The 24,152-nt window shown below is 40.9% G+C and overlaps 1 protein-coding gene across 5 annotated transcripts in view; it reads right to left on the bottom strand.

Annotated features, from left to right (window-relative positions):
* Nucleotides 1-24,152, bottom strand: part of ctnnd2b (catenin (cadherin-associated protein), delta 2b) — a 180,830-nt gene that overhangs the window by 110,815 nt on the left and 45,863 nt on the right. For 4 of the 5 annotated variants that reach the window (XM_069709815.1, XM_069709816.1, XM_069709817.1 and 1 more), the window contains exon 3: nt 9,403-9,515. In XM_069709815.1, the coding sequence (XP_069565916.1) occupies nt 9,403-9,515 (113 nt within the window). Of the gene's footprint in view, nt 1-9,402; nt 9,516-13,068; nt 13,172-24,152 lie in introns of those variants that run through there. The other variant, XM_069709819.1, reaches the window with a different exon arrangement.

The following is a 24,152-nucleotide window of genomic DNA, read 5'->3' as shown; positions in this document are numbered from 1 at the left end:
CATTCGGGGACAAGAGCTGAAAGGTAGTGGCCTTTAACAAAAAGGCTGTCTGCATTTCATTGGCAGCATAGCCACTGGCATTTAGAGAGGAGCGTGTAATGTGATTTGGGATGATGCAGTTCATGGGCACGATTGAGAGAGGGGTCTGAGACGTCCATCTACATAAATAAATACATCAAAACTTGAAAAAAGGGAGAAAAAAAACACATTGGTTATCCTGGGTAGAATAAAGACTTAAACACAGCAAATAACTTCACTGTTATCACTAAATAACTTAAAATGTCATCTTGAATAATTGAATAAAACCTTCTCTATTCGGGACCCGCAGAACTGACTGAAATATATTTTAATTCATTTGTATATGAAATAAAGACATAATTTGAGTTTTGATAATATTTTTATGTTCGTTTTTTGCTGTTCAAAGGCAAAACGGTGAGTTTGCCCAACATACAGGTGTACAATGGACTTTTGTAGTGCTATAAAGTGCAAATGTAACTGGCTCTAAAGGTTATATGAATGCAGAGATTTGCTTAAAAAGAAAATCCTGCTGGTCAGGTCAGCACCTTGTATGGTAGCTTTCTGCCATTGTGAGTGAATGTGTGTTTAAAGCACTTCAGATAAAAGCACCATATAAAATCAGCCATTTGCCATTTGTAATTATCACAATACAACAGGTGCAGCAGCATCTCATGAAACCAAAATATTAAACAGTACTGTGGAAAGTATTGACAAATGACAGTTAAAATAAAAAAAACTTTAAAAAAAAATCACAATTCTTACAAAATTCTTGTGTATGTTAAGTGTGTGTACAAACTACCATCCACACCCAAAAATACAGAGCATATTAGAATCCAATCCAACCATGTTTTACATCTGAGACCATGCCATCAGCTCAAAACCACATTAATAAGCAATGCTAATAAAAAAGGGAAAAGTCCTCAAGTATCGAGCTGATGAAGCAATGCTATGTATGTCTATTAAGTTGTAAAAGATGAGCCCCAGTCTGCAGGACTGAAACACAGCATTTGGAATAAACAGGCTAATATATAAAGAGACATTAATAAAATAAAATGGCAGCCTTTATTGCTCCTTTCTGATTGTAGTCTGTAATGAGCCTGAAGTGCCGCGAGTGTACAGCCACACAATAAAGAAGCCTTACTGCACTCTCCGTAAAGGTTTCCCCATATTCTGCAATGATGCACTAAATTACGGGCTCTCTATAAAGCGTGGTCTGGGTATAATTACAGCAGTAACATGAAGCTCGTCTGTCAAACCAAAGCTACAGCAGCAGCAACGTCACCAGATTAACTCTTTTTTTCCCTCCTCGCTAACTCTGTGTTCTTTCTGATCGTCTGTCCTCAGCATCCCTGTAATGCCTCAAAAATCAAGTCCACAACCATAAAGTCAACTTAAGTCTGCAGCTCAACTGTAGCTCAAGGGCCAGCAGTACTGTGTGACGATGAAAAAGACATTAACTCTACTTTATATGCACATGTAGCACTAACAGTGTGTGTCGTCTATGACTCAGCCTCAGCAAAGTGCAAGGCTTGTCATTCTGACTCTGTGTATGTTGTTTGAAAACACCAAGCATAATGTGTGCAACATGCATTCGTAATATAATTACTTCACTTAACAAGTGCCGATATGTGACTCCATTCAGGGAACGGAGAATTGCACTGTATGTTATCTATACTCTCTGGACCTTTCTTTGTATCTGTGGGAGAGACGTTGAGGGGAATAATTACGTATTTGTAATGGAATTTGTGATGAATACAGAAGAGTAGGAACAGAAGTGCTAAAACTGTGTCTGGTACCAACACTTTAGTAGTAACAGAAAAGTTATGAGCAGTCTGCTGATTTGTGCAACCGGTCCTCGTCTGCAGAGCTTGACTGTAACACAACCTAAACCCAAACAATCAGCTCAAACTACTCTCCGTGCTAACAGCTAACCCTCCCTGCAGTGGGTAGTGTTATCACAAACTCCTTTCAAATGGGGCACGGTAGTCGAGACACAACTGGATGGCTTCACTTACAGTACTGAGTGACCCCTGGCATCTCTTTCTGCATACGTCCACTGTCTCGTTCCAACACTTCCTGCTTCTTCTAGACAGGGACATTTGATGTTAAGAAGATGTATCTTAAGCAAACTGAAACCCCTTTTTCCACAGCCGTTACCATCTCTACTCTACTCGACTCTACTTGCTTTTGGTTCCAGGTACAATCTGGATTTTGTTTTCCACTCCAGACCCTGAAAGTACCGTGACAACCACGATCCTACCGTGACATCAACACGATACATAGTTGTTGGATCCTTTCGTTGGCAACCAAACAGAGGAACGTCTCCTCAGTTAACCAATGCAGAGTTTTGAGGCTTGCCGTTATTCGAGTAGTTGTAGCTTGACTAGTTGACGCACACGCAGGGTTTTTGACAATTCTCTCTGACCAATCAGAGGTACACTGTGTTTTTATGTCACCTTTTAGGTTCGACTGAGCTTGATTGCAACCTTGACGGAGGAGACCCCAAAAAAGGTACCAGGTACTATCCGAGCCTTTTGCTCAATGACAAACCAAAACAAACAAGTAAGCAGGGTCAAGCCAAGCTGCTACTAACTGTAGAAAAGAGGCTTAAATAACAGTTAGCTAAAAAAAAAGATGTAGAAGTCTAACCCTCGCTCAGCCAACAGGAAAATTATGTATGGGCTGTAATCGGTCGATGATAAGATAAGGCCAATCACAAATTTCTAGTTATGGTTGAACGTCTGTTTTAATTTTAGTCTATTCCATTGTTTTTTAAATATTTTGAATCTCCATCCCATATAGGAGATAATTAGCTGTTTGACTAATGGCCGCAGTATTTTTGTAACTTCCTATCACAGGACAAAGTTTCTATATTTCTATTCGACAGTGAAAAGGTTTATTAGCACAGTGGGACTGTAACAACATTTTCTTGCAGTCTATAGTAATAAACAGGTATCTGTCAAGTTAAATAGATTGATGACAAGTTAAAGGCCAATTGCATATTTTTAGATGTTAGTTTTAAAGCTTTCATTACTCTTAGTCATGATTTACTCTTTAAGGAGACGTGTGTGTGAATATATTTCTCCAACAAGCTTGATATTGACTCTTTGTCGGAAATGTTCTACATCGAACTTTATTGCCTTCTTCAGATTGCCTCAGTGGAGAAAGTCGTTTTCCTTCCTTCAGGTCTATTAGGGAGTTTTCTCAGAGCAGAGTTTTTGAATTTAATAAAAAGAGGCAGTTCTCAGTAAAACTGCACCCCTCTGCAAACATCTCTGTTTGTGTGTTTGTGCTCAGGGGAGAGCTGCAGTGCTGTGAGTCGAAGCTGGCAGCCGACAGCCCTGACAGCTTCTGGGTAATGGGCCCTCGCTGGGCTCGCTAGACGGGTCACATTTTCCCGCCAAATGAGTGGCGGTGGTTCCCGCCGAGTGCTGTGGTTACAGCCATTGCCTATGCACGCACACACACATATATGTACACTCAACACTCAGCGGCCAGACAAGCAAGCCGCCGTGCATCCGATTACCAGGCAAATGTCGCAAATAGGGCCGGCCAAAAGAGGCAGACTGATAGCCTGGACTGAGAGGCAGCTATCCACAGAGAGGCCACCAGAGTGCAGGTATCTGCTGTGTGGGAGCTCGCTGTCAGAGGTCCACTTAGACAATTAGATAAAAGGACTGTACCCAGGGAGACGGTAAACTGTGCGCTGAAGGAGGTACACCTCAAGACAAGACACAGACAAAAGCTACTCTTCTTTCCTGCAGTGCTTCCTCCCTTCTTATGTTTCAGCTTTCCAATTCAGAGATTGATATCCTGTGATGACATCACAGACATTTAAAAAATGCCCAAAACTATTTTTGAAGGTCTAGATCTGACTGGTGACCATGTTTTCCTTTTGTACAACCAGGCCCAACTGAAAACAGCCACAGGGCTCAAAATATGAACTCCAACTGTACTGTTCGAGCAAACAACCTTTGTTTCTATGTCAGAAAGACAGCTGACCGCTTGAAAAGAGGTCAGATAAAGATGGAAAGAGAAAATGTGGACTGGGCTCAAAAGATAAATATGAAAGGACACAAGAAACTGAGCTAATAAGACAAGAGAATATAAAAGTGAATGGGATGGAAACAGACTAACAAAAGAAGCTGAAGTAGAAGGGGAGCCTCTCTCCAAGGCACACAAAAAAAAATTAGTAAAAGTTAACAATAAAAGAACTTGGCAAGCTTGGATACAACTCGTTGATTAAACACTTCAGCTATTAAATTTGTTTAATATACAACAGCTGCGAAATATGTGAAACACTTTATGCACATATCAGTAAAATATTGATAATGAGCTACAAGGACCATTCATCTAGAACTGCTGAAGCCCCCACAGAGACTTGAGTGAGAGAACAGGGTTGGTAATTGGGTTTAAGTGACAAATACAGTGGGATAGCATAGTGCAAGAAAACCATAATCACAATAATGTACCATTTCCTCTGTTCGTTTCCACCTCTTGTTCTATCTAAAGCCGGAAACACTGACGGAGTTTAACTTGCAGCCGTTTGAGGCAGGATGGTCCTTTAACTGATGAGGCAACATATGTCACTCTCTTCTTCCCACAGACAAAAACTCGGTTTGAGTGATTGAGCAGCACACACACACACACACACACACACACACACACACACACACACACACACACACACACACACACACACACACACACACACACACACACACACACACACACACACACACACACACACACACACACACACACACACACACACACACACACACACACACACACACACACACACACACACACACACACACACACACACACACACACACACACACACACACACACACAGTCCCTCACTGACACGCAATGGATTTGTGCTTTTTGAAGTGATAAAGCAGCAGCATATGCCTGGGCAGACACTGTGACCTGTGGTGACTGATTAAAACTGGAAACAAAGGCAGAGCTGAAGAGCTCATTAGCACCTCTGAAAGTCTTTATCTTTCACAACACAACAGGAGCAGATTCCTGAACTACCAGCACCCCCACAGCCACATGGCCGCTCTCAACGCTCATTCATATTTCAGTTTTCCCGTGGTTTAACGTGAGTATCTGTCAATTTCTGCTTTATTAGGTACTTGCCTGCTCTTTAATAGCGGTATCAAAGCTAAACATTCAAGACAAAGAAAGTCAACTGAAAGGGTGTTTAACTGGCTGCTACTGGAAAAAAAAATTGTATCAAGTATCAATTGGTTTTGGGGAGTTTACTTCTTATGAAACACAAAAAAAACCTTTTTATTTCCAGTATAGTTGAGTTTTTTTGTCCGTCCTCTATTTCCAAATGGAAAGTTGACCCAGAACAAACCCATGAAAGGCCACACTTCATGAACACAACTCCGCAGCTCAGTCCTCTATTGTCTGGCTACCTCCACCAGCAAAAGCGTCTGTAACTGACACACCACCATTGTATCGTCCCTGGTCATATCACCATTGGGTCATATTGTATCTGTGGTGCCTTAGTGTATGAAGCTTGTTATCTATCTGGGGGTAGAAATTAGAGCTGGTGCTTTGGGAAAGACAATAAGACTGTCTGTGACGGATTTGTCTGACAATCTCTGATACAGCTTGTTAGCTAGAGCAGTTTCACAAACCTTGATGATATTACAGATTAACAGGGTTTAGATAGAATTATCCTACAAATTATACATTTGATGTGCTGTTTAATTTGGAGAGAGAGAGGTGATTGAGTTGATCATTCTTGGCTGTGGATAATTAGGAGTTGAGAAGATACAGCTTTTATGCTGCTGCTTGACAAAATAAAAACCTCTTTCAATGAAAAAAAAAGTACTAAAAGCAAAGTGTTCTTTTTTTTCCCCCATAACTGGTTCAAAGTCAGGAATGACACAAAATGAACATATATGTTTTGTGAAAATAACTAGAGGATGTACTGGCCTACATGTTTTTACAAAGAATGAGGGTCTCGGCAGATGGAAATACACCAATACAATGTTGGAATACAGAAGCAATTTCTTTTTTAGAATGAACAGTTAGCATTTCAAAATAATCTAGTTTGCTGCAAGACTCTAAAATATGTTTTGTATAAATATTTGTACAGAACATTTGTCTCACCTTTGGGCTACATTTTATGCTACACCTGACTGCTGACGGTAACCAAAACAGATAGCAAAAAAATGTACTTTCAATCTTCTAAAATATTTAAATAAAGAAGAAAACTAAGCACTGCACCAGCCAAAATGCACCTAGGAGATGTTAACATACGTATACTAACTTAGCCAAACAAAGAAAGTGCAAATAATAGAAACAACAAAAAAGTTATTAATATTCTTCAACTATAACTATTCATTAAAATGACAAACTGAATCAACTGGAACAATTTGCATTTAGTTTTACTCTTGTTAAGCCACTGAAGTTGAATTTAAGCTGCACACAATACAGCAATAGGTCTTGCCATAAAGGCTACCAAGATAAAGTTCTGTTCATATTGTAGTTGCCGATTACTTGCTGGCCCTTCTCTCCAGGACAAGCAGCATTGAATAAAATGATTCAGAACAGCAGTGATACTAATGTTTCACAGGTAATTGAACAATAAATTCTACCAGCTTTAGGCATTACAAACCTCCTGCATATTGCCTTGTTGGACTTTAGTTTGGCCACACCATTTTTCCATTTAGTAATTACCTCCAAGTCAAACAAAGTGGATGGCCTATAAAAATAAATGGAACTAATACATAAGATGCTCTGCCCCTCACTAAATAATAAACCCGTCTAATCGAGTTAGCGAGAGGACAGCTTTTACTCCATCTGTGTGCATCTAGCTGATGAAGTGGAAGTTGTGGTTTGTTTTTTTCGACACCTCTTCCATACAATGTTGCTTCTGTTTTAAAGTGAGGTCCTCAATGCAGCATTGACGACCAAAATACACACACCGGTTAATTAGACTGGTGAATGAATTGGTTTTGGACCGTCTTCCTGCTCTTTGTTGGTCCATCCCTCAAATTGAAATGAGAATTACAATACAGGCAGAAGGGTAATTAGTTTGAGACGGACGGAATCCCCCGCTCGCTTAACGCAATCAAAGAGGAGAAACGATGATGGATTGTGTGCGTCTATTTATGTGTGTGTGTACTGGAGAGGGAGTGAGACAGAGAAGTGGAGACTGAGGCTTTAATCGTGTTACACTGTCCTGAGAGGCAGGCTAAGTGTATTACCACTATTGTGTCAGGAGTGCCGTTCTCACGTTGGGACTGTTATGGAACGTGTAGAATCTGTTCTCCGGACAGTGACGAGGCTCAGGTCCAAACTCAATCAGCGGCAGATAATATGCCAGTCGCTTCACATTGTGTACAGTTTTCTTACTCTTGTAAAGAAATAAATAAGAAGGCCCTGAAAACAATAGACTACTGTGACAGCTGCACATTGTTAGATTTGTTTTGGTGAGAAGCCATCGTTGTTTCTAATGGATAATAACATCGTTACTCTCGCAAAAATTAGGATTTGTATTCAGTGCCATCAAACCTGAGCCAAACTTTGTTTGAACTTCTATAAGCAGCTGCGGGGCTCAATCTAATACTGACAGAGTCAGCACAATAATGCTGCAAAATGACAGAATTTTTGCTGTCTCTTGTGCAAAGAAGAATGAGCAGAATAGTTTTAGCACTTTTAAAAGTTGAGGTTTGCATGCTTCTTACCACCTCTGATACAAGTCACACAACTGTCACTGCTAAGGCTCCCATTGTGGAAATAGTTGATCATTAGTGAGGTCACATAATCACATCATATCTACATTACTTCTCTTTACTCTACGTGTCAATTCGGCATTCAAATTTTTTTCAAGTTCAAATCCTTGCAGGGCAACAGGATCCCTCCGTCTCACACCTCTCGGCTTAAAGGTACTATGTTTCATTAGTATGCAGTTAACAGCTTCAGGGTGGCAACTTGATCCCGTCATATACGTGAAGTCGGCTATTGAGGGTTTGACAGTGTACAAACCACAGTTTCATGGTTCCTGGTTGGTCTTAAGTGCCCATCTTTGAGGTTTTACTGACTCTGTACGAGGAAACACGTAGTTTTACAAAATTATGACCTAATTGCTCTTTGTCTTGTCTTTGTCGTGTCTCTCTTGTTTTTCTGCATGTATAATTTGATTGAAACAAGAGAGTTGATAACAGCTAACGTGTTCTTAAAATGAGGTCAGTTAAAGTGAACATGATTACCAGAATGAAGTTATGTAAAAACCTAATTGGTACAAATAGCTACGCTTGCATTGTTGAACTACTGAAACCAGTAGACTGAACGTTTCTTGTGTTGCTCGAAAGGGGGAAAAAAATTACTTCACTAATGACCAATCAATAGTGTTTCATGTTTACATGCCTAGTTGCCTAGCTTGCGTTATTAGTAATATCGTAACTTGGCTTAGAGTATATTAAAGCTGCACTAGTCCAAATTTTTGTAATACCAGTGTAATATGAAAGGTGTCACTTGTGGCGAAAAAGCAACAGAGAATGACCACCAGAGTCTGCAGTTCCCTTGAACTCTTTATGGTGTTTTAGCATCTTTCAGCTCATTGTTTTGGTTTTGTAACATGCAGCTTTGAAACTGTTGAGGCTCATTCTCAACTCTCCTGTAGTAAACATTAAATAAACATAACCCCCCTGCTGGCTTTCTAGCACTGAACAGTAAAGTCAACAACTACAACTGAAGGAGCATTTATCAGCTAAGAATTCAGATACTTCCTTTATGAGGTCCAAAACAGTGCTAAAAGAGTCATAAACGTCAGACTTGCGTTCATCAGTTAGCTAAGAACACAAAACTAAACGACTGCCAATGTTTCTTTTGGCTGTGCAGACTTTGACTGTGGTGTAGGTCACCAGAAACATACAGTTGACTTTTGGTTTGGGAACACAACTTTGAGTAATGCCAAATAAACTGCTGGATCACATTAAAACTCGGCCAAAACAGGCACAGGTTAAAAACAAATATAGAAATCCATGTTTCCGCTCTGCTAAATAACTACTGTAGTAAGTGTGAGGGTACGAGAGAAAGGTACGGATCTGGTGCACCAGAGGAATGTATGATCCTTTCAGTTTTCGAATGGTGGATTTCAGGACACGGATGAACATTGGACACAGATCAAGGAGTGAACCTCTAATGTGAGCAGCTGTAAAGCCAGTCACCTGCAAGGCCACAGCTGACACACAGGTAGAGTGTACAGAAGAGGATCTGACAGGTGTTAGACACACACACACACACACACACACACACACACACACACACACACACACACACACACACACACACACACACACACACACACACACACACACACACACACACACACACACACACACACACACACACCTGATGCTCGTCATGCTTCCGGTCTCAGAGCCAAGCTTGCATCTCTCCAGCTGACTGGCAACAATCTGTCGTTCGGCTTCCAGCTCCCTGGTCAGACGTTCAAACTGCAACTCCTGGAGAGAGAAAGAGAGACGGAGGGAAGGAGAGAGTGTTAAAACAATCTGCCTATTTATTTACTGTCACATTTACAGTCATCCTGAATATTATTTTGGCTCCGTTGTCTCCGACACATTTGTAATTATTGTGAAATGGACTCTGCAGTCTGTGGTGGGAAAACAGGCCAGATAGCACTGTGTCTGCCAGCTTCACACTGCCAGACATTCACAGAGAAGAGTTTGACATGTTGCAGAACTGTGACACAGAACTAAAGCCGTCATAAATGTGACATTTGCTTTTCTGCCACAGGTTTTTTTGGGAGATGGATTATGTTATTTTTTTCTGATATGAGGTGTCAGGTTCAGATGAAAGCATTACTCTAATGATCGCCTGACAAATCATCCATGCACTGTCGCTGTATGGATCCTTCTGTTACTGTGTTGGTTAATGTGAAGGAAGTGATTGTCGATCCCATCATCGCAGTTAAAGACTAGCTGCAGCGTATCGCCCCCTGCAGAAACACCACACTTCCCTCAGTCGCAATGAATGCCCTAAATCTCATTCCATATGCAGTAGCATTGTCCTAAAGCTTAAGGCGTTTTACATTTTTAGATTCTTATTCATCTCAGAATACCATCAGGGAGACATCTGATCGGCTCATTCTGCAGCACGACAATGAACCCAAACACCCAGACAGAGTCATTAAAAGCTACGTTCAGCAACACGAACAAAAACAAGAACGAGAAGGAGTCTTTCAGCAGGTGGTGTGGCTTCATCAGAGCCCTGAACTTAACATCATGGGTCACTGAGAGAGAGAGAGAGAGAGAGAGAGAGAGAATTCACGCAAGAACTGTGGCACATTGTCCAAGATGATTGGAAAGACCTACCTGCCATGTAAAAGCTGTGCTGCTGTAAAGGGTGGCCCCATGAGATATTATTCAATAAACAGCTGCTTTATAGTCCGCCAGTTCAATTTGCAGTTTGCAAGCAAATCTCTCACATTTTCTGTTCAGTTCAGCTGCACTCGGCAGATTCAGGCAGGACATTTTTCTCTATTGGATTATGTTGTTTCTGTATTGTTTAAGTGGAGTTGACTGCAGGCCGTCCTTCAATGTGGCCAAGAACACGATCGCATACAAACAGCTGAAAGAATGTGAATGACGCAGTAGAATGTGGTCTGAGCTGGTCGGATCACACCTGGACTTAGAGCTGTCCACTTGTGATCGGATCACCCAGGAGACAATGAAATCTGGACAGCAATGTGAATTATCAGCTGTTGAAATATGAGTGTGTATAATTAGAGCATGCCAAATACTAACTGCCAAAAAAATTGTCTTCAGTAATGTATTTCAACTTCATAACAGTTTATCTATTCCTGTGGATGGTCCTTGTAAGAGGCCCATTGTTTTTACGCTTAATTTATGCGTGATGAATAACCACTAATTAACTGATGCACAAACAAACCAGCAGCTGATTATAGTATTTGTGTCTGCTGCTGCGATCATTATAGCTCATTAAACATAACTGATTTTACCAATTTGTGAAAAAAAAAAACAATGAATCCAACTGGATTGTTTTACATCAGATGGAGAACACAGAGTACCTACGGTATACAGAGCACTGGTTTCAGAGTTAGCATTCAGATCTCAGTGCGGGTTTCTCACAGTTTCTGGTTGGTCACTGAATAATAGGAGGTGACATAATTACAATACGTTGTGTTAGAGCAGGGGATGCGATCAATCATTGTTCCCAAGGCAGCATTTGAATAAAGAGGAGCTATTCTAAATGAGATCCGAGCTCCTCAAAAAACAAAGATAGGAACAAAAAAAAGTGCATGTATTATATTCATATACAGTTTAGATATATTTATATCCATCATTCCTAAAAGAAAAATAAGTCCCTTTGATAAACCTAGTGAACTGTGTTATACTCAAGCAATAACTGCAAGACAAAAAGCCCTGATGGAGCCAAATTAAGCTTCAAATATTCAGAAAGCAATTGCATTTCATTAAAAAGTGAATAAAAGTCTGTTTGCACAAACACTGCCAGGGAAACAACCAAACTTCACCCTAGTTTTTTTACCATGTGAAATGACCTCAATATAACAAAGCACATTAACGCTATTTATAGTGCTTTCTTAATGCATATTCTCAGGCTGAGACTACTGATGGGGAGCAGAGCGCTGGTCCGTGGGAGCTTAACATGCTGATGATGCCTCAGGCAGCTCCAGGCTCCCCATCATAATGATACAATGTGATTCTAATGAATCATTAATGTAATAAGTTAACAAATCAAATTGCAAATTTCACTGTAATTACGCACCATCTTCTCTTTATTAACGGTAAGCGGGCACACAAACAGGCGCACACACACCAGTAAGCAGAAACATGTCTGCCATACATGTGCGCACACAAACATATAAATACACTGCACATGAGGACACGCTGCTGAATGAGGGCAAGCTGCTGTGTCATATAGTGGATATATAGACCCACTGCAGAGCCAGGGTTAGATAAAGCTTCCCATTGACGTCATGGCCCAGTTAAGTACTTTGTGCAAACTGACAAATGTCAGATATGTTCTGCAGTGAAACACAAAGTGTAACCGTGTGTGAGAAATGTTTCCACAGTCTGCTAATGTTAACACAAAAAAAACTGCAAAGTCTTTCAAGTGAGGACTGTTAAACATCGAGAACAACATCTGCATGTTGTTCTCGATGTTTAACAGTATCAACCTATTAAAGGAAGTGTAAACAGAGGAGAGTCTGCACTCTCCTCTGTTTACACTTCCTTTAATAGGTTGATGCATGGATGTGTTTATGCTCCACTGAGGATCAAAATAAAAAAAAAAAACATTAAAACATCTTTTTTTTTTTAGCACTCAGTAGGCAAAAATTGATCATCACAGTATTTGCTGAAGTTTTAGCAAGAAGCCAATCACACGCCAGAGGCACATTGGTGATTTCTGCGTCTATGATCTCGTCACTTAAAAGGCTAATTTGAAGATAAAAGCTGTAATCCTCTGATGCCAATACAAACCAGCCACCGTAGATAGACGGAGATAAAGCTGCATATCTTATTTACATCTCAAACACCACTGCATGCAGCCAAACTGCAGACTTTTATAATGCAGCCAAATCGATCTAAACACCCCAATCTGCTGATGTAAAGAAAGAAAAAAAAAACAAGAAAAGAAGAAAACCTACTTCAAGGCAACATCTCTGTGGCAGCTGAAGGAACAGATGAAAAGTGTTTTTGATGTTCGTAGTGTGCACTGAGAGGCTGACTAACTGGCTTGATGGTGAGCCATGAGAATTCAGATGTAAGTCTTCTTAAAAACAGCCAAACAAAAGCTCCCCCTCCACCCTCCCCCCACTTCTTCCCCTCCAATCTCTACTCCCTCCAATTCAGGGCTGACAGGCAGACACCTGTTACTGCAGAGGAAGAGGCAGGCACCATGATGGAATTTATTCTGAGGAAAATGCTGGTGAAAAAGAGGCAAAAAGGAATAACAAAAAAAAAAGAAGAAGTAAAAGGAAGAGAGAGGAATGTAAGCAGTGAGGACACGTACCTTCACATGGACCATACTTCACAAAGACACACAAAATCACAAAGTATCCCGCATGTCTTTTGCTCCCCTCCGGTCAAAAAGCGACAACAACAGCGCTCCCTCTCCCTCCTCCAAACACTCATCTGTCCTGGGTCAGGACACAGCCAGCGAAAAAGAGACCCAAAGAAAGACACACAGAGAGAGAGAGAGAAACCACAAGTGTCACTTGAGCTGACTACAACTCAGCCCCCTCTCTCTCTCTCCGTCTCTGTCTCTCTCCCTCCTCAGGGGCCAAGAAGCACACACACACACACACACACACACACACACACACACACACACACACACACACACACACACACACACACACACACACACACACACACACACACACACACACACACACACACACAATGTTCAATGAGGCACAAAGGTCCCCATGGCAACGGAGCATTTAGAAGCCCCATGGCATTATTTATGCAACGTTGCATCACAATGGGCCCTCCCACCGGCCGACCCTGCCAAAAAAGCCGGCCGCTCTCCAGCCACTCTCTGCCCCCCTCCCTCTCTCTGTCTTTTACTCTCTGACCAGACCATCTGCACTCCCCTCTCCCTCCCTTCCTCTCTCCCTCCTCCTTCCTAACCTCATCCACCATCACTGAAAAGCAAGGAGGGATTTTGATCTGACCATGGAAGCAGAAAGGGATGGAGGGAGGCAGGCACACACACACACACACACACACACACACACACACACACACACACACACACACACACACACACACACACACACACACACACACACACACACACACACACACACACACACACACACACACACACACACACACACACACACACACACACACACACACACACACACACTCAAAAGTAGACTCATACCGACACACAAGCATGCCAACACACACACACACACACACACACACACACACACACACACACACACACACACACACACACACACACACACACACACACACACACCCTGTTCTGCCTCAGTGAAATTCTCTGGACTGAGACGGGATGTAAGGAGCAGACTGGGGCACAAGAAGCACATTAGTTGTTCCAGCATACACAAAAGAAACACACATTTCAACGTGGCCTACACACACATTTGGACTAATGGCTGGATATTATCCGTACAGACTGAGAAGGTGAACAAACAAGTCTTTTTTTGTTTTATTCCTCTACAATCTACAGTATCACGGTGTTCTGTGATGTGCTGCAGGAGCCCAGTCAGATCAACATTAACAACAAAAGTCAAGTATAAAATGAGTTTTTTCACTGGATGTGCTCATGGAGACGCTTAATTCACTGTAATTCAGCTTTTCTGAACTCTGACATAAGAAACTAAGTAGTTGACTGATAGCAAACTATAAGGTTTCAGGCAATGAACAGCCACAACATTGAAAGTGTAACAAAACAAAGCTTTACACTGTCTCTCAGTATAAACTGCTCCACAAACAGGAATAGTTGTATTGTACTTTAAATCACACTATTGTTTGCTCAACTTTGCTGGCAAACAATCAGTGGCTGACTGCTGCTGTCAAATACCCAAAGAGCTACTAGTGAAATCACTGATTGGTTTGTAAACTGCCATTTTAATGCCTCTGGTACTTTAGACCATAGCCATTTTGTTTCTTTGGAGCCAAAATTTACCCTATTTTTGGACAATCTGGGGAGGAGCAATGGGTCTGACAAAGAATCTGAGGACACTATGCCCCGCCCACTTATACTGCCAACATAACTGCACTCCAAGCATGTCAATCAAACCAGGCACGCCCCCAAACATATCTCTCTTTGAGGCCTAATATCTCATTTTTATGGAATTATTTTCAGAAAGAACACCAGAACGAATGATGCCACAATGACTTTAGTAAAAATGTATTGACTTTGTATTTCATGAAAGAAATTGATGCTTTTTGAATTGGAGTCTATTTGTAGCCAGAGGATGTTTGTAGCCAGCCCCTAGTGGTCCTCAGGGGTATTACAGTTTAAGACACTCCCACAGCCTATATGTTACAGTAGGATGACCCAGGTGGGGCTAGATGCTGAATGTGCATGTTTTCCTGTTAAACATTATAAAATCTTTTCTTGACTTGGTTGCCATATTCAGATTTTCTGATCAATAATTAAAGGCCTGCTGCTTCTGTGATAGTTACAACAATAAAAATGCAGATTAGTGCAAAGAAAAAGTGCTGTCAGCCGAATTTAGCCAACCAGTCTTTTTATTGTTGACTCACAAAATTGCCACCATCTGCTGAACTGGACGAGTGGGGCTGCAATATGGTAAATTTAAATACAAGTTGAATACTTTATCTCTTAAAAGAGTGTTTAAACGATCAAGCTAATGATAGTAACAAGAAATCAGAACAAAGTGTGTGTGAAGTCTTGACTTGAAACACAGTGAGGTCCTCATGAAAAACAAGCATGAACAACCATCTCTTACCCAGATACAATCAGGCTCGAAATCTGAATCCATGGTTTCCCAACCAGCGACAGTTAGTTCCATGATGTGCCAAGAATCCTTGTGAAAACGTCCTCAGCCTCGATTTTCTTTGTTCCCCTGATCTGACTTGTACACACTCTCTGAATGACACTAACCAAACCAATCATGACATCCAAATACATTCTGCACATGCAAAGCTGGAGCCTCCAGTCATTTCTTTATTCAAATTTACATTGGCTCAGGTTACACAGCTGTTTGGCTGCAGGCAGACTGACCACAGGTTTAATCACAGAGATAAAACTACATGGATTATTTTGATCATCTTGTTTCAGTCTGCAACTGATATGAGCAAATGATATGAATTCACAACTCTCTGAACATCCATATATGTGTGTGTTCAGATTAAAGTGTGGAATGCGGCAAAGTCTTCTGCACTCGCAGCTCATCCACCTCCAGGTTGGATGTGTTGTTCATTCTGAGCTGCTTTTCTGCACAGCACAGTTGGAAAGAGTGCTTATCTGAGTTCCTGCAGCCTTTCTGTCAGCTCCAACCAGTCTGGCCATCCTCCTCTGACCTCACATCAACAAGACATTTCTGTCTGTGTAACTGCCGCTCGATATGTTTTTTTTATTTTTCGCACCATTTTCATAAATTTGAGAGACTGTTGTGGTGAAAATCCCAATAGATCGGTAGATTCAGAAATACTCAAACCAGCCCGTCTGCCAATAATCATATCACAGATAAAGTCAGTGAGATCACATTTTTATTCATTCTAATGTTTAATGTGAAATTTAACAGGAGCTGCCGACCTGTCTGCAGGATTTTATGTGTTGCACTGCTGCCACATAATTGGCTGATTGGAGCTCCAACTGAATGCTTGTTGTTACATCTGATGGTTTAAAAAAGGGCTCACCTGGGCTTCATTACCAGCTGGGCAGCCCCAGATTTACTCCATTTTATTTGCATTTACACCATTTGATTAACTGCAAAATTGTTCGAAATTTTTAACATTGAATGTGTGAATGTCCTTAATCCAAATTCTAGTCTCAAGATCTAAAATTAGATTGTTTTCTGTCTGTTAAGTAATTAACGGAACAGAAAACACACACTTTTACAAGATAAATTGTGAAAAACAACATAATATCATATTGGAGTTGCTTGTTTTTGTCTGAACAACTGTCAAAAAAGAAACAAATATTGAGTTTATTATTATAAAAAAAACATCAAACTAGCAATTCCTATTTGTGAATTTTGTCAATCTTTGCTGAAAAATTACCAAGTTGTTGCTAATTATTCTCAAATAATTATTTATTCAACTTCTAATTGGGCTCTAAAATGCTGATTGGTTGCTTGGCTTCTGGGGAAACAAAGAAAGTGCCAGAGGACTCTTAGGAAGTTGATCAGGCCATGGGCCTCACTGACTAAATACATAGTCATTTTCAATTTCCCCGGAATTTAACAAACCTAATATTGGATTGCATAAAAATGCAATAATTTCTGCTGACTATTATCATAGCAGAAGCAGGTCTGTAGGGGCTTACAATAGATAAAGTACTATAGCCATCACAATAATAGAAAAAAAACACACTGGCTGGTGACAACAACATATTGTTGCACATGCATATCAGTGTGTATGTGTGTGTGTGTTTGTGTGTGTAATCATAGTCTGATAAGCAATTAAGAGAAAAGGACAAAACAATTAACTATGTCTTAATGAGCAGGTTCTATAATCAAGTGGCTGTCAGCTGATTGCATTAGTAAAGATTCAGCTCCAATCGGAGCCTTTTAATGGAGACAGAGAGAAGACAGACAGAGAGTTAGTGTGCAGCCACTAGCTTACAGGACCACGCCGGCCCCTGAAAGCCCCATTAAGGCAATTAGTAAAGTAAAATGAATGAGTGCAGGACAGTGGTGGGCTGCACTGCTACGTTGGATTGTGTGTGTGTGTGTCCTAGCCGAAGCTGTCTTCGCCTCTCTCTCCAGTGTAAAGCGGTCTAATTGTGCCCTGTGGTGTCCGCCTGGCATTTCGATGTTTCAGACGGGGGGACCTGTTCGATGGGAAAATGTCACGGTGTCTGTATAAGCTAAGGCCGCTGCTGTCTACAGTTATTGTTTTTAGGACCGAAAATTTGTAAGTACTTCCAGTTGGTAACAAAGTTGTCCCTGAGGCAGGAGGAAACAACACGAGGTGTAGCAAAAGATGAGGATGGAAAGATGAGGACCAGGGGAGCAGGAGGGAAGATGTATGAATCGGATAAAGAAGAGGAAACCTACAAAGTTGGGTACAAAAGATTCGAGTAGATTTAGTTCCCTCTGGATACAAGTTAAATGTTTGTCTCAAACCAGACACACCTGTCTTGTGTGCCGATAGCTGCAGCAGGTTTAATTCCTCTCCTCACCTCTGTTTCTACTTCCAGCCCCCAAAGCAACTGGTTTGAAGCACATGGTTAGGGACATGAATTATGAGCAACTGTAAAATATTCAGAGCGCTGTGTCTTTGTTGAGCTTTCACTGCTGCAAAATAGGAAAACTGTTCTGCTGCCATTAAGGTAAAATTGTTTATTCAAACTGCAGGGCAAATGAAAACCTCAAAGATGTAGAAAGTTCAAGGCCGTGACACGAGGTAAACATCTGAAAGCAGAGAGTTCTCCAGAGTTTTCTTGACACTGTAGCTTTAATCACATTGAAACACCTGGTGGTCTTGTTATTTCTGTTTCCGTTTAGTGGCTGTTGCTGGGAGGATTGTCAATCCAGTATTCTACATCTCTCTATCTTCAGGTCTAAAGGATCACAGTTCCGTATGAGCAGCTTTGCAGATATAAACGCTTGACCTTCGTTTCACTCGATGGATTCACAAACACAACAAAGTGGAAAGATCACAACAGATCTGTGTTCCTGTCTGCACTCCTGTTCCTCTAAAGTCCATATCGAGCCTAAACGACTCCAAGTGTTTGGCTCCACTAGTTGTATTGAGGATGTATTGGGAGCGGATTTGTTTGGACACGAATCTACGTAGGTATGTAGAGATGAAATTATTGGTCAAGTAACCAAGGCATCATGGTCATTTCTGAAGACTTGCACAATCACTGCTCCAAACAGACACAGGGTACGAGTGTGTGCGCACAAATGTGAGGTTTAAAGCAAGCATATCTGTGGCCTGGGTCGATTGAGAAAACTATTTTGATCAAATTTTACCTATATTTTTTTTTTTATACTATTGTGTTATGAAAGAAAAGGTTTCCACATTTTCCAGGAAACTAATGACCCATTTAGTTTTCAAACGTGCTACCAAATCATCAAAAATAATGAGCTGTTCTAAATTTGCTTCAGAGCTGTCAGAGCAGAGTAATAACCCATCCGATCGGTCTTGTCCTGCTATCTGACCAAGATGAAGTGACAATAATTTGGGTGGATCAAATCCAACGTGAACCCTACATTAATTACCTGTGCAATTTAAAATGAATTTATAATTTGCCACTAATGTCTCCATATTTTTTGGAGGGTGGGTCTCAGAGCAGTGTTGGTTAAAAAATGCCAGCAATGCCAATAAACAACTATAGAGGGCAGTTGTTTAGAAAGAGACCAAATTCACGCACAATAATTATGCACAGGTGCACAAAACAACAGCATGAAAAAAACACAATGTTCTGATCAGTGATGTTACAGGCAGCAGAGTATGTCAGGCACACTGACCAGGTCAGAACTGGTCATACACTCAAAGACATTAGATTTTACTAGGTCCTCCAGTTTTTGAGAATCCACCACACTTGATGTTTCGTTTGTTCGGGGGGATCTCAGGTCCTTCTTGAGGAAGCTCCTCCATGTGATACTTTCTAGGAGTCAAACTCCAGTTTGGTCTGTCTGACGGTAAAGTTAAGATCCCTGACTTTATCTTCCTCTGTGTACTTTTGGATCCTTGCAATTCAGGCTAAACTTCAATATAACTGAATGAACAATGAACACAGCAGTGACAGAGTAGTTATTACATCCTGTAAATATACAGTGAGGATTCTGTTGCAGACCTCTGAGTTGAGATTACACACAGTTTAGCTGGGCTTCAGCTGCGATCCCAAATGTAAACTGGGCGAGCTGCATCCTGGTCAGTATTCGTGGGTTTGGACTCCTGCGTTCAACTTGCAGAGCTTTAACTACCAAATCTAAACTCAGCGTGAGACCTTGTTATGAACATTAAATTGTTGTGGCTTAGACATGAAATTGGACAAAAACATATCACTAATATTTCTCCCATACATATACTACAATTCAACCTTTCAATGGAAATGATCTGTACATGTGGACGGAAGGGTGGAAAATGTTAGCCTGGTGTTACCAGACCAAACTCGCTGGGTGAATATACGGGTCGGGTCACGTGCCACATTCAATTGTTTTCAGTCATTGCATCCAAATTGGATGGTTAACCTTTTAAGCCCTAGAGGGCCCCAATTGGGGGCCAGGGAGAAGACTTAGCAAAACTATTATTAACATATGGGCATATATACTGATATTTACATGTCTGAACATATCTCAAAAGTGTTCCCTTTATTATTACAAATATTTTTTTAATGATTTTTTTTTATTGTGGTTGCAGAGATATACTCTTTTTTATTATGGGTATGAAATCAATTTTCGAGCAGAGGCCTAAAAAATAGGTGTGTTTTTAAAAGGTTAATTCTGAAACTATTGGAGCAACCTTAAACCAATCAGCACTGACCACCATTATGCGACCTAACTCTGCCTTTGCTGAAGCTACATGTACGTTGTAGAAAAAGGTTTCCAGACTATAATCACAGTGAAGAAAACTGAAGCTCTGAGCAAGGAAAGAGAGGAAAGAGAAATTGGACTGATAGAGCGAAATCCTCTGTGCTCTCTAATGCATGAGCTCCCAGCTCACACCACATTGCTGCATCTTTGCCTTTCCTCATTTGCATCTGATCAAATAATTAACATCTACCGCCAGACTTACTGTATGCTCATGAAATATCAAGTTTGGTATCTTCTCCTTCACAGTGTCTGCCGTCTGCTCATCCCTCTGCATAATACAGCACGAGTCAAATCTGGAGCGCTCGACTCCACGCACACATTCACGCACACACACACACACACACACACACACACACACACACACACACACACACACACACACACACACACACACACACACACACACACACACACACACACACACACACACACACACACACCCCGACTCACTCGCCTGTCAATTCCCAGTCACCCACTTTTCTTTCTCTGGCAGGTAGCAGAGGGAAAGTTGACAAAGAGATTGAGCTGCCAAATGTAAGAGCCCCTTGGCCATTCCGGAGCCTACCCATAATGCACTGCTCTACCTCCCCTGTCACTGCTTGCCACTTCAAGCTACAAACAGCTCCCAGGCACTGTGAAATGGGCGAAAACACCACATGTATGCAAACAGGCCTTACGTGCAGTCAAATGCCAACTAAAATGCCTCCTCCAAACAGTGATTGTCTTGTCTCAGCTCAGCCACCGTAAATATTTACTGCAATCTCTTCCAACTGAAGCGCAGCACATGGGGCTGTAAGAGCAATGATTTGTCTTTTTTTTTTTTCTCCTTTCCAAAACCTAAAACACAAGACCGTGTAAGTGTGAGAAATGCTGTGTGTATCTGTGTCTGTCTTCATAAGCTGCAAATATTTGCCAATCTGGCTAAATTGCTCACTAATGTTACTGCAGTACTTTAGACGCCAAGAAAGAAAACCATCAACTCTCTCCATTAGTCTTTGAGGTTACAGGTTAATCATAAAAAGTAAAACAAGCTAAGCATCAAACAGGATTATGTTAGAATGATATACACGCTATTCTTACATTTTCCCTCTCATAACAGGAATATTTAATGTAATATTTAAAAATGTATGAACAATGCTGTTGTCTTCTGCTGTATGGATCATCACCTGGTGACAGATTCATTTCTGCCGAGGATATGTAGCTTCAGCATGGATACGAAGCGCTGCAGGGTTAGGGTTAGGGCTCGTCATTACTGCTAACTGGTCCGAAAATTATTATTATTATTATTATTATTATTATTATTATTATTATTATTATTATTATTATTCTAAAAGAGCACCACATCCATAAAAGGTGTCTGTACAACTGTTGAGGAGACATATTGAACTACAAGCAAGGTTGACTGTTACTCTTTGTATTGTGAATGAAAAGTGAACCCAGAAAGGTGACTTTTATTATGTTTGACATCCTGCCATTGAGCCAGCAGGTGGAACACTGATGCACTTGTGCAGAGGGTCAAACTAAGCGTAAGAAAACCCAGAGTTCAACATTGTTTTTGCTCAAAAGCCAGGTTTGGATGTTTATGGCTGAGTACGGTACCACCACTCTAGTCTGGCTCTGCCAAACTATTGCTCATGGCTTCAGTTTTCTTTGCCGTGATTATAGTCTAGAAACACAGTTCTCATTTGCTCAGCCACCCTGTAGGGCGGACCAATCAGAGACCAGAGTTGGTGGTTAAGTGTGATGACCTTTAAGCATTTTTTTTTTTTTTTCTAAATGTGGTTACAGCAATGGTAGAGTTTCGCCCAACACCGACTGAAGTCTACTCCAATAGTTTCAAAATGAACCAGAGGTCTACGCCCCACAGGATGGAACAACAGATGGGGCATACCAATAGCCATGTATTTACGCATTTTGGGTCCAGTTACACCCAGCTACCAACCCATTTTTCTCACAGTATTGCATCAAAAAAACCTCCCCTACTGTCTGAAAAGCAAGTTGACCAGTAACAGCCACAAAACGGTTGACTGGACACATCAAACTGTGAACGAGGTCGATTTATTATCTTACTGTCTTTCTCTTTGATCCATGACCGTTTCATATTTGTAAAATTTTACTGGCTACAAGAACGTTTTATTTTCAAGACATCCCATTGTGAAGTCTATAGATTGGGAGGCAGGGCCAGTGCAGGAATCACTGTTTCACATATACAGTAGTTCAAACAATGCCGAAGCAAATCTGGAAGCTGAAAACTCTTTTAGCTTGTGCGACAGGTGAGTAGTTTTCATTCAAGAGAATGTGCAAATTCTTTTAAACCAATGTCTGGTGCTTCTGATATGCAGAATGAGCTTTAGCATCAGTCTTTTAGCATGGCAGCATATATGTAGCCATCAAATGCGTGTTTAACAGTCCCTTTACAGGATTCTCATCTTAAGAGCCAACTGGAAACAATAAGATGAGATGAGTTGTTTGTTTTCAACCAAATCGGAGCTAAAAGGGACTTAATAAGCTGCCTGAGGCTGCGAAATCTTCCAGCTCTACAGGAGGAATAAAAGGCAATCGGCGGGGCTGACATGGTAACCATTCCCGTCTATCTCTGTCTGAAATTGATTGTTTAAAAAAAAAAATTGAATTTTGATGGTAAATTGGCCACAAGTGTCAGCTGAAAGCTCAACAGGCAGAGCAAAAAACTGAAAACGGAGATGCTTAGGAAGCAGTACACATACATACACATACACATACAGCATACTATACTCACATACAGCTGCATTATACAACAGAAATCAGACATATTGTTTTGTTTCCACTCTGGTGCTCTGGCCTAGAGTCTTTCTTTAGCTCGAAATAACACAACGAAAAATACTTTTTCAAATGCCAACACCCACATCCCTCCCAAAAAAAGCCCTCCCCTCTCTCCTCTCCCTTTAAATATTCTGTTTTTCCTTTTATTGCATGCCCCCTCGCATAAGAAGCAAAATAAAATAAATATTTGATCCACTTTGAAACCACTTCTTATGAATATCTAACTGTGTTGTGAACTTTGAAGATAACTATATTTGGTAATTTAATGAGTTAGCCGATGCTAAACAAATCTTAATTAAACCTTAATAAACAAACGCAGAGTGGTGGTGAGAAGGGGAGGAAAGGCCCATTATTATCAGAGGGCTGCTGTGCGAAGACATCAATAAAAGAACCTAATGAATCATCAAGAGTGAGTACATGAGGCTGATTGTTTCAAAGAGCAATAAATCCTGTTTTTTATCATCTCGTATGACATAACACCAACCATAAGTAGAATGAGAGTTTGTGTTTTGAAATCGGAAGTATTAAAAATGGACTATGCAAAATATTTCCAGAAAATGGGATCAATTAAAAGCATTTCAGTATTTTTCACAGGGACATGGATGCATACGCACAGTATACAGAACTTAATTAGCTGTATGGAGAAAGTAAAGGTATAACTTCAATTATCCAAAACATGAACTGCTTTTAATTTGGTTTCGTATGAGTTGCAGGTCAGACCTGAGTGGACCTGTTTACTGCCGGGTTAGGGTTGGAGTGAATAATTCCACTGAGCACCATGATACACATTAATTGTCCAGCGGCTGAGAAGCAGCAGAAACAACAGAATTGGCCTAAAAATTCAGATTTAATAACCATTAGGAAGCCGGGCTCATTTCCACTTCTCCTCTTTGCATCCGACGAGGCAGAGAATGCAGCAGCATCTCGTCTCTGTCCTAACTCATGCTGCACCGCTGTTGTGGCTTGTAAGAACACAGCAGGTGGTCATGTTGCCGGCATCACGGACATGAAGGTTATAGCTGTAATGTAACATGTTTTCCAGTTCCGGAACAAACAGAACAAGATCATGCGT

Source organism: Brachyistius frenatus, unplaced genomic scaffold (assembly GCF_029030835.1).
Source record: "Brachyistius frenatus isolate BFR_SWC_R1_liver_20210118 unplaced genomic scaffold, ASM2903083v1 Contig_85, whole genome shotgun sequence".
NCBI lineage: Eukaryota > Metazoa > Chordata > Actinopteri > Embiotocidae > Brachyistius > Brachyistius frenatus.
Note: the sequence above shows the minus strand (reverse complement) of the source record. Positions and strands in the feature narration are given on the sequence as shown.